General features: G+C 45.3%; 1 protein-coding gene across 2 annotated transcripts in view; it reads right to left on the reverse strand.

The window, feature by feature from the left end:
* Positions 1-12,770, reverse strand: part of RNF220 (ring finger protein 220) — a 219,361-nt gene extending 206,591 nt beyond the window's left edge. The window contains exon 1 of one of the 2 annotated variants that reach the window (XM_029949088.1): positions 12,070-12,770. In XM_029949088.1, the coding sequence (XP_029804948.1) occupies positions 12,070-12,694 (625 nt within the window). In that variant the 5' untranslated portion in view covers positions 12,695-12,770. The remainder of the gene's footprint in view (positions 1-12,069) is intronic. The other variant, XM_029949089.1, reaches the window with a different exon arrangement.
* Positions 12,771-13,597: the final 827 nt, after the last annotated feature.

Genomic DNA, 13,597 nt, shown 5'->3' on the forward strand with positions numbered 1-13,597 from the left:
GCTTAGTTTAAATGGTCAGGGAGTACTCTAGATCTTGAGACCTAACACGTCTCTGTGCACGCAAAGTACAGAGCTGAGCATAAACTTGAGTAAAAAGACCAGTACCTATGATCTATCCCCCTAAAGATCATCAGGGTAATAATAATGGTCTTCCATATTTGACAAATATTTCCAGAGTACTTTGGGCCAAGCTTGGTTCTGGGTGCTTGTGGGTCTTAAGATATATGCCAGCAGAAAGTATTCTATAGTGACTTATCTTCAGAAAGTTACTTTTTTTGTTTTTGTTTTTGTTTGCACAGCAAAGGAAACCACCAACAAAACAGCAACCTGCTGAATGGGAGAAGATATTTGCAAATGATATATCCAATGAGGGGTTAATATCAAAAATCTATAAACCAATTATACAAGTTAATACCAAAAAAACCCAAATGATCCGATTAAAAATGGGCAAAGGATGAATAGACATTTTTCCAAAGAGCACATACAGATGGGTGACAGACACACGATAAGATGCTCAACACTGGAAATCATCGGGGAAATGCATATAAAAACTAGTGAGATATTACCTTTACACCTGCCAGAATGGCTAGAACCAAAAACAAAAAATAACAAGCATTGGCTAGGATGTGGAGGAAAAGTGCACCGTTGGAAGGAATATGAATTGGTGCAGCCACCGTGGAATACAATATGGAATATTCTCAAAACATTAAAACTAAAATTACCATATGATCCTGTAATTCCACTACGGTGTATTTAACCAGAGAAAATGAAAACACTAATTCCATCTGTAGATGAGTGGACAAAGAAGACAGTGATGTATGTATGGTGTCTATATATGTATTGATATATGAACGTATGCATGTGTGTATATGTGTATATAATATATATACATACATACATACACACAATGGAATATTACTCAGCCATAAAAAAGAATGAGATCTTGCCATTTGCTACAACATGTAGGGAGGTAGAGGGTAAAATGTTAAGTCAGTGAGAGAAAGATAAATACCATATGATTTTATTCATATGTGGAGTTAAGGAAACAAAACAAAGAAAAAGGAGACAAAAAACCAGACTCTTAAATACAGAGATTAAATTGGTGGTTACCAGAGGGGAAGTGAGTGGGGATCTGTGTGAAATACGTGAAGGGGATTAAGAGGACACTTATCTTGATGAGCACTGAGTAATGTATAGAATTGTTGAATTATTATATTGTATGCCTGACACTAGTGTAATACTGTATGTTAATTATGCTTCAATAAAACAAACACACACAACAAAAAGGTACTTTAAAAGCAAGACTCTATATGATGTTGGGCTTCAGAACCACATAAGCACCAACGGTACATTCTCAAGAATGACTGGCGATAGGATGAAGTATTGCGGAGATCCGACAACACGTCTAAGGTCTTGGCAGACAGAAATTCTATTTTTACTTTATTGTGAGCAATCCTTGGCAGCACTGGGGTTCTTTCTTCCACTCTTAGATGCTATACTTTGTTCAAAAAAGCAAACTGCCACACCTAGCCCCTTTGAATAAGTAACTCCTTCTTGATTTCCAGATACCAACTTAAAGGTCACTTTCTCCAGAAAGTTATCCTGGCTCATAGACAAGATTAGGTGCTCCTGCTTCTAATCCCATGGCATTTTATACTCTCCCTATTATAGTACTTTTCACTACATCCTGCAATTGCTTGCTAAACTTTAAGCTCTAGTAAGGCAAGCACTACAATCTGTCTTGCTCATCATTGTATCCCCAGCACCTAGCATAGTGCCTGGAACAACGCAGGTACTTAGTAAATACTGATTGGATAATTAAACCAATAAATGAGTGCATCATACTAGCTGAATCTCAATCATGCCTCGTGTACTCTGCCAGTTTCATCCATGATGCACCAATAAGTACCTAAGATAAGCAGCATTCCTCCTTCTGCACTGCCAGTACTGTATGGAAGTAGAACTATGGCTCACAGGATCACCCCGATACAGACTCCAGGAGGCACTCCCCATGACCAAAGATGGATATAGTGCTCCAAAATCAGTATAATGTCACCTAGAGCCTGAGAGTTAAACCGGCCATAAGCCACAATGCCAGCCCTGTCATGACTTGATGGTAAGATCTCTTTCAAGTCATTCAACTTCTCATAGATCCAGCTTTCTCATGAAGAGGGTATTAGGCCCTTCAGCAGCAGGTACTCTCCTTAAATAAAGAACAAATGGCAGTGAAAAGCTACCCATACCATGATGGGAAGTTGGGAGAGGAGGGCAGTATTTGCAATGAGGCTTCTCAGCAGTTAGGAAAGGGTTAAGCTCAAACGTCTGTCTGGGATCTCTTACCAGTAAATCAGCCTTGACTGCTGCTCAGGCTGAATGAAGCCCCACCAGGTTGGCCTGTCAGGAAGGAAGCCCATGCGTCCAGACTTTTGTTGTTCTAAGGATTTTTTTTTTTTTTAATTTTACTGCTCAGGAAGGAAGCCGAAGCCTAGGCCCTAACTGCAGTCCTGCTGATTACTTGCCCTAGCATGTGCTATGCCTTTACCTCTCCATCTACCTCTTGGATCCAACTCTTCTCTTTTCTGGAATTCCTTCCTTACAATGACTTTGGCATTTGGGCCTGAATCTCAGATCTCTCCCCTTCTTTAACAACTGAAAATTAAGAATGTCTAGCATTTCCCTTCCTACCTCCCGAACACCTTGTCTATATGTGGAAAGGACTGGGGATAGGGAGAGAGGAGAAGTGGGTGCTCTTCACCACCAACAGTGGTCGGAATCCCTTCTCTTCAATGGAGCCATGAAGGAACCGAAAAGGACTGAGGTGTCGGTCTCCATTGGCCTCCAATGGCTACGTTTGCTACATACGTATGTGAACAGAAGACTTCAAATACAAGCAACTATATTTAAATAACAGACTCAAATCCACGGTCCTCAGGCAGAAGGCCAGTGTTGCCCACTCCCATCCCCATACTCTCTGCTTCTCCCACTGATATGCAGAATCATTTTCTGATATTCTCAAGTCCCATGGGGCTTTCTTTCTACAAAGAAGAAAACACTGAGTTTATTTGTGCACTCAGGGTAATAGACAGCCCTCTTTTAGTCCTAGGAAAATGCGCACAGACACCATGGAAGCGGCCTATCCCCGCCCAACCCTGCCCTCCCCTTCCCCTGCTAATCCCTCCCCAGCAGCTCCCCCAGCTCAGTCCTGCTGCTGTATTTCTCTCCTGACCTACAAGGCCCCTTCAAGCCCCGTCCTAAGCCTCCCCCAAGCAGAGACAATCCATCATGCTGTGGGACTGTGACACACACAGATGGGGGAAGGTTCACAGATTTCTCTCACACAGGCAAGAGGGTAAAAGTGCCTGTATAACTTAAAATCTAGGGACATACTAGAAACTCTGGTACTTTGAATTCTAATACTAGCCAAATACCATTACAGAAAATCTGATTACATATAGCCCAAATCTCTACCACAAACAAATTCTAATGGCCCATTTATTTCAAACAGTATCTGACAATAGAAAGAAAGTTCCATAGTAAGAAAATATGATGAGATCTGGATTCTCTGACCTGGGCCACTGCCTAGATACCTAACCCTGGTCAAGTCCCTTCCTTACTCAGACTTGGTTTCTTTCACTTTAACATTGCCTTTCTTCTAAATAATATGAAGGGAGAAAGAGGTCAGAGGGCCACCAGGGCTAATCCTGGTAGATGGGTAATAATGAAGGGAGGTGAAGCAGCTGGCTATCATAGGAAAGGGCTCTGAGACTTTCTCCCTTTTTCCACATTGCCATAAAGGCATGAGTCTGTGAAAGGATCCTGAATACATGCTAGTTGTTAATGACCCTGTGTTTGGCTATATTGGTGCTTCTGACAATGCAGATTATGCCATGAGATTATCCTTGAAATAAGCCATTATGTATGGAATGCTTATTATGTATGAGAAACTGTTCTAAGCATTATCTATGTACTTAATCTCATTCAGTCCTTCGCAACAACCCTTTATGGTTGTATAATTTCCATTTTACAGGTGAGAATACTGAGGCCCAGAGAGACCAAGTAATGTGCCCAGGGTCATAGAGTAAGTAGGCTAAAGGGTCAGGATGTTACTTCAGAGGCTGAACTCATAACTACTGGGTTCTATTGTCTCCCCATCTTTGATCTGAAACACCTCCAGGGTTAGGCTCAAAGGGGCAAACGCATTTATTCCTCTAACAGGTATTATGCTAGGCCACTCTGACTTGGTATAAATCACATCCCCAAAAGCAAGGCCAAATGAGAGCACTAGGAGTAGCTGGCACCTAAATGGGAATCATATACCTGAAAATAAAGCAAAGGTCTCTCCAGGGCTGGCCCTTACCCCCTCCCTACGGCTTTCTCCCTGTCTGCTGCTCTAAGATGGATGCAAAGCCATAAGTCTCCGCCTGCAAATGAATTTCAGTGGAAAAAGACAACCCTCATCTGGTGAGTCACACTCAGGCTTACTGGGCTTGATTTCTCATGAGACTGTACCAAAGGTTCCTTCTTCACATATACAGCTCTAGACTTTCCTAAAGCTCTGTGTCTGCTGAACAGAATATGTGGGATGCAGCACCATGTCTTCCCCCAAAACACAACGTTCATTTCCTCTAGGTCATCTTCAATCAGAACACATTCTACAGAGAAAATTGATGGTCAAATGTCTGAATTGCTAGATGGTTATATGTGTCTACAAAACCCCCACATCACTTGTCTGCTTCCAGCTTCGAACAGGACCTGGGTAGGAACTTCTTTTTCTAAAATACACATCAAAAGCAGATCAGCATTTGTGGACTCCATGATAGGGGATGTAATGCTGTGAGAAAACATTTGGGAAAGGGATTGCCTCTGATCTTAGGTTTCTAGAGAGTTAGGCAAAAAAAGCAAATTTTAAATTATTTGTTAAGCTATGAAAGATTTTTTTGGTACCCCCAAATAGTCAACACAATAGGTCTGTATTTGAGAAAGGTAATTTTACGTATCTCTTGAAAAACTCTCTACCTACTTTTGTCATTATGAAATCTCAAGGCATAAATAAATTCTTTGTTTCTTTCCCCAAACCTCTACACCTGTGGGATAGCACAGTCTTACAGACATTATTCAGTGCAATGCTAAAGAGTGGCAAACTGGTGAAAACTTGGAGGAAACATTATAATCACCCCCATTAATTTAAGCAATACTCAACTAACACTGAACCCTTCAATGTGATTGGCACCAATGCCAAAAAAAAATTTTTTTAGCACTAAAACTAAACTGTAATTAAGATAATAGAAAAGTCAAATCCATTGGGTAAAAATGGAAGGGGGAAGGGAATGAATTCCTCCAGTTTCTGTAAGCATCTCCTAGGTTAACTGATTCATACCACAACCTATCATTTCTCCAGGCCTAAACCCATTGTCCCAAATCAGGATCTTTTCCTGGAAAAGGCCTAAGAAAGAAACTAAGTAGGTGAAAGTTCTTTTGCAGAAGATTCTCCTCCATGCTCATAAAGAAATATTTACAAATTCTCACGTGCAGCACACACTTTTAGGTTATAGAAGATTGGGCTCTGTTCAGCCACATGTCACAATTTAAATGGTATTTTTTTAAACGTGAAGGCATTTTAGTTGCTATACAGCAGTAAGTTATCCTTAAGTCTGCAGTTCATCTGTCTTTAAGAGGGGGTAAAATGGCACTGGGAAATGCTGTTAAACTGTTGGAAGAGAATATTTAAATCCATAAATTATTGTAACTTTGGTGTTCAAATCATGTGGATTTTACACTTAAAATGCATCATCACCCCAAATCCTAAATTTTTATAAAGAGTACGTACCAGATGTGGATAGTAAGAGTTAAAATACGAAAAACCATTATGAAAACATAACTATTAAATGTATTGTCATTCCAAATGCCAAGTATTTACAAAGAATACATTTCAATGTGTGCTAATATTTATTAACCAGATGGATGTAGTTAACAAGGGTTAAAAATAAGAAAAACTAATATAAAAATATAATTCTATTTTTTCAGTTTCCTCTTCCCTGCCTAATGAGGAAAGGGGATGGGGAGGGAGAGCAACTTTTGTTATTAGGATACAATGTGTGTTTTTTGTTTTCAAACAAAAACGGGCCACCAAATAATCAACCTGGGGCCGCTGACCGGAAGGCAGCCCCGGAAAACTTCCCGTGGGAAGAGTTCCAGAAATTGCCCGGACTTTAACAAGCCCCGCTGTGCTGGCTGCGAGCCTCAGACTGTCAGAAGCGACGAAGACTCGCCTCGCCCGAATACCAGCCATCCTGCAGATTCACGAACCCCTGGACTTTGGGAAACAGTCCCTGGAACGTTTCACAGATTTGAAAAGCAAGACGGGGAAAACATTTCGAATCTACGGGAGAAACCTCAAAGTCCTCAAGGGCCGAAGGAAATGCTAGCTCCCGATGCGCGTGTACACACGTCCCTCCTCATCCACGCGCCCCGGCGCCCTCTCCACGCCCTCCTTCTATTCACACTTTCCCCCCGCCCCCACCTCCAGCCCCCTCCCGCGCACAGGCCACCCAACGCCCGCGCGGGGTCCCCTCGCCTCCTCACTCCGCCACTCGCCCACCTGCACCTCTCGCCCTGTCCCCTGTCATCCCGAGACCCGCGTGGGCGTGCCCCTCTCCCCGGTCACACTCGCTCCCTGTCCCCTCACCCGGTCCCCACACTCTCTCTGCGGCTCAGACCGCAGTACAGGAAACCGACCGAGGGCTAGGTTCCTAGTGCGACCTGGGGGCGCGCGACGTGGTGGGCGGGGCGGGGGTGGGAGACCAGGCCTGCCCGCGGGGTCCCGGCCTCAGCCTGCGGCGGCGGCGGTGGCGCGGGGCTCGCCCGGCCCTGGGGCAGCGCCTAGAGTTCTCCCGCAGTCTCCGAGTCCGGGCGAACGATGGCGAGGTCACCAACATTTCTCAAACCACTTGAAAGCCATCTCAGTGGCGGAGGCTAGGGAGTCCTTTCCAAGTGAGCCAACGGTGCCCGTTCTGTGATCCTTCCTCCCCCTGGCAGGGCCTCGCGCCTCTCCGCGCCCCCTCCCCCAAACGATCAATTACCAGCCACCCTTCTGCCGGGAGCGGCGAGGGGCTGGCTGGCGGCCGCGAGGAAACGGCAGCCCGGATCACTTCTGCATGACAATTGATGGGAGGGAGGGAGCGAGGCGAGGAGGGAGGACGGCTGCGGTGTCCGTTTTCTCACCATGGTGATTAGGCATTCCGGCCGCGCGAGGAGGCAGCCGCCGACCAGAGCGGCGCGGCGTGGAGCGAGGACAGGGGAAGAGAGCGGGAGCGGGAGCGAGCCCAGCCGCCGGGCGGGCGGGCGGCGGGCGAGCGGCGCACTGAGCCAAGCCAAGCCAGGCCAGATGGCTCTGCAGCCATCAGGGACTGCTCCCGTCCAGCCCGGCCCCACTTTAGCTGTGCAAACATTTCTTTATCCCAACAAGACAATTAAACCCAGCAGCATGAAAAGGAGTCTCCATGACTGTGCTGGGAGTGAACAACCAGAAACAACCACACATCACAGGGAGTTCTTGCCCTCCACACCCAGAGGGAGGAGAAAAGGGGCTCAGGGAGAAACCGGGGAGCAGCTGAGCGACCACTGGGCTAGTTCTGGGCAAGTCAGTACGGATGGAACCATCTGACCCACCTCCTCTAGTGATTTGCTGGCTCTTTCATAGTGGTCATCTGCTCCAACTACAATCCAGAAGTTGAGCCTAGTGACAACTGCCCCAGACATTTTCCCCAGCAAAAACAATCCTCTGAAAAGCCCAGATTAGGGTCCTTGGCCACCCCAGTCCCAAAGCCCTTGGGAAGTATCCCCCTTAACCCTACCCCCATGATGTAGTCAGGACTCCTCATTCCAGGCTGCCCTTGGGCCTATGTGGGCTCAGCTGATTTGATTCTTAGGACACAAGGTCTTCCATAATACATGCTTTCATAACGACACAGTCTCAGAGTACAAAATACCATCTTCTATTCAGGGTTTTTGGGGCCCAAGAATGACTTTTCGAATACAACAAAGATGAGAGCAAAGCAGAATATCCAGGAACTGCTTTGAGCCACCAGGTTTTCCACCTACCTGTGAATCTGCCTGACACAGGGAAGGGCCAAGGAAACAGGGACACTTTAGGGTCACTGCCCATTGCACGTCCCTGAGGTAAATCAGAAGGCAGGGCCAGTTATTGCTCCAACTGGGGTAGTTCTGGTTCCTCTCTGCTTTCTGGTGAGCATGTACACTAGGCAGCTCCAATTTGGGCTGAGTGGAATGACTGGCAGGCTGGCCAAGAAAACTGTGTCACCCAGGCAGGAATCTGGGCATGGGGCGAGGCGGGGGGGGGGGATGCTACAAAGAACAATCAGGAAATGTACATGATAAGAGCCAGGGCGCTGAAGGGGTAATAAATGTATAGATTCTGGCACAAGGCAGCAGACAATACTTATCTTCCCTTTTGTTGTAAAGTTTCCTTAATGAGGAAATGTTTATTTTAAAAGCCCTGGGAAACATATCTGGAGACACTTCATATGTAAGACACACGTGGACTATTCGTAATTGGTCCATAAATTTTAGCATCATTTCCCTGGACAAGAAGCCTTGGAGACTGGCTCAGGGAGTGACAATAAACAGGAGTTACCTCAGTTCCCTTCCTGGGGAATTACGCATCCTCCATGAACAGCTTCTCACAAAACACGTCTCCCTTTTTCCAGGGCAAATAAGTCAGTCCTGTTGAGCCAAGGCTTCCTTTTTCCATAGAACCCAACACCTACCTCACGAATCACCTGTGATGCCAGGTAGACGAACAGGCAAGCAAACCGGAATAATCTACTAGGAGAGACAATACTTTTTACCCAAATAGCTACATTTCGGTACAAAAATGCATATTTCATCACAAAAGAAATCCTGCCTATCAGTACCCAGATTTAAGGCAAGCACATGTGTGTATTACACCATGTCTGCAGGCCTCTCTTTCGAATGCCCTCACATGTGGACATATCTGCATATGGATGCAGTGTGTGAGCGGGGGGTGGCTGCGACAGTAAAAACTGTCAGTGTTTCCACTGTAAAACTGATTTTTCATTGACCTAAAACTCAGTCATAAAACTTCTACTCTAAGTAAAGGACACACACACACATCTCCATACTTAGCCCCCCTGCCCCTTACAAAACCCCCTAAAGCTAAGTGCCTATTTAGGAGTTTTATTGTTGTATTTAATTAAAACATTTTTTATATTTTATGAGAAAATTTATTTATATGAAGAGAACTGAAAAATAAGTCACCCACATCAGAAATTAACTCTAAATTTTAAGAATAAAAAACTAGAACACATATGGTTAATTTTGGCAATCTGACCAAAAGCCGCTGCATCCTATGACTTTGCTCTTTGGAACACTTTCTAACCTCTCTTCTCCCCTCCCCATCCCCCTCACTGCCCCATCTGCCCCTTAAGCTCTCCCTTTGGAAGCAGTCTTGTACACTGTCACTCGATTATCTGAGAAATATTACTTATTTCAGAACGGTTCTGTAGGGAGGACCTGAAAGGCATCTAGTGGGAATAATCAGGCCTTCTAACGGCCCTTAAATATGTATTTACATAAAACAGACCATAAATATTCCGACACACGTCGGCATATGACAGGAGCCAAGAAAGCTGCTGCAGACTTTGTCACAGTGCCTCTTCCACCCTTCCCTACAGAAAACTGTTTCTCCTACCTTCCCCAAACTCAAAATCAAATGCACAAATACTACCAGTGCAACCCTGTGATGGCTGCTATGCCACCTAAGGGGAGAAAAGGAGGAAGGAGCCTTGGATCACAGGCTAAGAGACTCCTATTCATTTTACACCTTTGTTTCCTGTTAAAGATTAGTCACAAATGCAACTCTCAATAATATGGTGGGTGTGCAAACACCCTACACTCACAGACATGCCTCAAGGTTTTACGCTTGTGTAACAGAGAAAAGAGAATACAAAGTACTTTCTAAAGGAAAAATATTTTAAACAAATAAAAGGGGAAAGGGCTCCAATGTGTATAACACTACAGTTTGAAATAAAGAAGTTTCCCCACCCTTCTGATCAGAATCTCATTAATTTCAAGGTCAGAATTCCATTTCACTTTGGGAGATAGACTCATTTAATTTTTCTCCACCCAGGCGTATTCCTGTGTGAGGGATCCATCTCCACGGGGGATGGCACCACCACACAATGCAAACCAGGCAAACAGAAGAGTTATGGCTTTGACACTCGGAGAGGGAATGGACAGCCACATCTATGAGTTCTGACTTGACTAACAAGCTTCCTCCCGCTCTGGGGGTCTGAGACAGGTTTGGGCTAAAAAGAGAAAAATGAAGACAAGCTGGATCTGTTAGGAGAGAAGAAAGGAATCTTGATCTCCAGATGTTACTTTGTAGCATATTAGTTTTGAGAGGATTTCATTTTCAACTTGTATTTGGAGAAGAAGGGGACAGAATCTGTCACACCCTCACCCAGGGCAGCTTTAGCCCGAGGTCAGATTATAGCTAGCCTTGATCACTTGCACATTGACAAATGAAAACTGCACTGAAGTAAAACAAAACAGACCAACACAACGCCAGCACGTTCGGGAGGTATACCCAAAAAGCAAGCTGGTAACACACTCGTCAGCTGTCCAGAAGGGGAGCCGGTGGAAGGAGCTGAAGCGAAGTGAGAACACCCGGGCACTTGTGCTGGCATACAGCAGCTTCTCCCTTAAGTGGGGAGGTCTCGGGCTTACAGACGCTGACATAAAAGACACACTTGCAACATATTTCAAAACCAAAGAGCGATGGATTTACAAGGCAGGCTGATTTTATGATGACTTTTATTGAAAAGGTACGCTGGGTTTAGGCAGATGCCTTTTAGCGCAGGAAAGTTAACACAGTGCCTAATTCAAGGAGACAGCCTGAGGAAGCAGTGCCGACAGGGGAGAGAACTGCAATGTCTCTATTACTCTCCTCGGCATCATAAAGAGAAGAGAAAAAAATGGTATTCGTGTTGGTGGTTATAGAGAGGACAGGAGCACAAAAAATAGAGAAGAGGGGAAAGCAAACCTCAGATGTAGTTTTCTTAAGAAAATAAAATGAAGCAAATCTTAGAACAAAGGGTTGGGTGGAAAAACACCCTCAGTTCATAAATTCTCACCAGGCTTGAAGAAAACTGATCTGCCTACCCACAGCCTAAAAGTATCAGAACACAATTATTTTCTGATTCTGTTAGAGGAGAAGATTGCAGGGTTCAGCACTCCTGGCCTACAAGTTCCAAATAAAGGTTTAGTTCCAACTATTACCAAGGGTAGCCAAAGCTCAACAAAGCACTTGGAGAACACAAGAAAGCTGTTCCATAAGCAGAAATTAACAATAGTTGTGAACGTCAAATATGGAGCAGTCACACAGGTCAACCGCGTCTAGTCCTAAAAGTGAGCCCGAGGATAAGCATCCAGCAAACCTGTTAAATCCCAAGAGAAGTGGGCTTTCTAGCCTTGCGACGGCAAGGAAAACACAGCTGTTTGAAATGCTTTATGGTGATTGACGACACCTTTGTCCTTCTCTGAAAAATAGCCTGATGTGGACAAGGGCTGAGAGTTGGGAAAATAAAATCACGTGGAGTCCACTAGATGTGATACAATGGAAAAGCTAAAAAATAATACCAAGATCAGAGAAACCTAACGGGAATAGCAAAGAGAGGAGGGATGGATGAATTTCTTCAGGCTCCCCAAATTTTCCAGAAACCTACACTTTCTAATAAAATGATAGTCACTCCAGTATACATATGGCACCCCTCTTCACTCCAGAGTCCCCTGGAGAGAGGCAGTGTGGAGGCCAACTTGCCTCTGGCCACCTTCAGAAAAACATTTCCTTTGGGAACTGTCAATGCTCATTGACAAGAGACAAGTAAATGTTCACACTCCACAGCCATCGAGTGGGAAGTAGTTGGCCCTTCCCATTACTAGGAGCATGAAAACTGCCACCGACCTGTTGAACACTACTGTAAGGCAGGGCTTGGTGGGGGTAGGGAGGGCTCGCACCAAAGTACTTACATCTGTCATTCCGATCCTCTGGGCTAGATGAAGCTTCCCGATCCGAAATGAGGCCAGAGACAGCAAAAATCTTCTTCCCAGTATCATCAACCTTAAGTGAACCGGGGGAGCTAGATGGCAGCTGTGTCCCAAAGTCATATTCCTTGCCATCTGCATCTGAGAAGCGCAAGTGGGGAGACTCTGTGTCATGGCAGTTTTTAAGTCGTTTGGCGGGCGTAAAGGCTGACTGATAACTCTCCCGGTCCTCAGTGGAGGCGAAGGGACGGAAAGCCCCCACTCCGCTATGATTCAGCATACTGATTGGGGTGCAATCTAGATTTGGGGGGGCAAATTGAGGGTGGAGGTGTAGTAAAGAAGGGGGAAAATCACGGTTGGCAAAAGTGCCCGGCACCCCACCTTGCCGATGGTACATAGAGGCAAAGGTGTAGGAACCGTTGGTGAATGGAATATGCACGTCCTTGTCTACTGAGACAGGTACACCAAAGGGTCGTGGCTGCTGACAAGGGATGGAAGCATCGCGGCTGGCCTCAGCCGTGGACGCCAGGACCATCAGTGCTGGGGATGCCAGTGGGTTGGGGAGGTAGGATGAGTTCTCCATCTTGAAGGCTGCCCGGTGTAAGTCCATCGGAGTCTCTTTCTATGGCTGGTGTCACACAAGAAGCAGTCTTCCCTGGGAGGGAGGCTGAGCGGCACCTTGGATCAGGGCAGGGAATATTACTGGGGAATCATTCCCTTCTAAGACCTGCGGAAACAGCAAAGAGAAAAAAAAGAGGGGGGAGGAAGGTCAGGGGGAGAAAAAAAGGGAAACCCCAAGTGATCGAAATACCATCCTTCTGGCTTACAGATGCTCGGTCAAGAGACACCACAGGCTTTAGGAGCCAGTGGAGAGCAGCATCAGACCATTTTCATTCAAGAAAATCAATAGACAACTTACTGTGATGTACGCGTAGCTGACTTTGGTCCCTACACGTTCCGGGTGAAATGCGCCTGAGCCCAGCAAAGGAAAAAAAAAATCATAAAACCTCCAAATACAATATTCCCTGAGCAAATGAGCTTTGGAAGGCCAAGTCACCCAGTAGATTGGGTGGGGTCTATATTTTCAAGGGCTTCCAGCTGCATACACCACCCATGGCAGGCCTGATGTTCAAAGAGAGGTGAGGTTCTACCTAGATGCCCCCCCACAAACACATCCTCTCTTCATCTCCCCTAACAACGCCCTGGTGCAGAAATATCCCTAAATCAAGCCTATCTAGACCATCTGGACGTGTTAGCTGTTACAAATTGTACATGTGGATAAATCACACACACTGGCACATACATAAACACACATCTTCATGTATCATCTAAGACTGTTCCCAGAAAGAAGTGCTATGTGAAGAAACAACAGCAATGTTATTTTTGATGCACACTCCTTCTCTAATCATACAGGTTTTCTCTTTTCTGAGAAGGAACAAAACCTTCATCAATAAAATGCCTGGCATCTCTGACAATATTTAAAACCATCATGGGTGCCTTTGGCATATGTTCT

This window comes from Suricata suricatta, chromosome 8 (genome assembly GCF_006229205.1).
Source record: "Suricata suricatta isolate VVHF042 chromosome 8, meerkat_22Aug2017_6uvM2_HiC, whole genome shotgun sequence".
NCBI lineage: Eukaryota > Metazoa > Chordata > Mammalia > Carnivora > Herpestidae > Suricata > Suricata suricatta.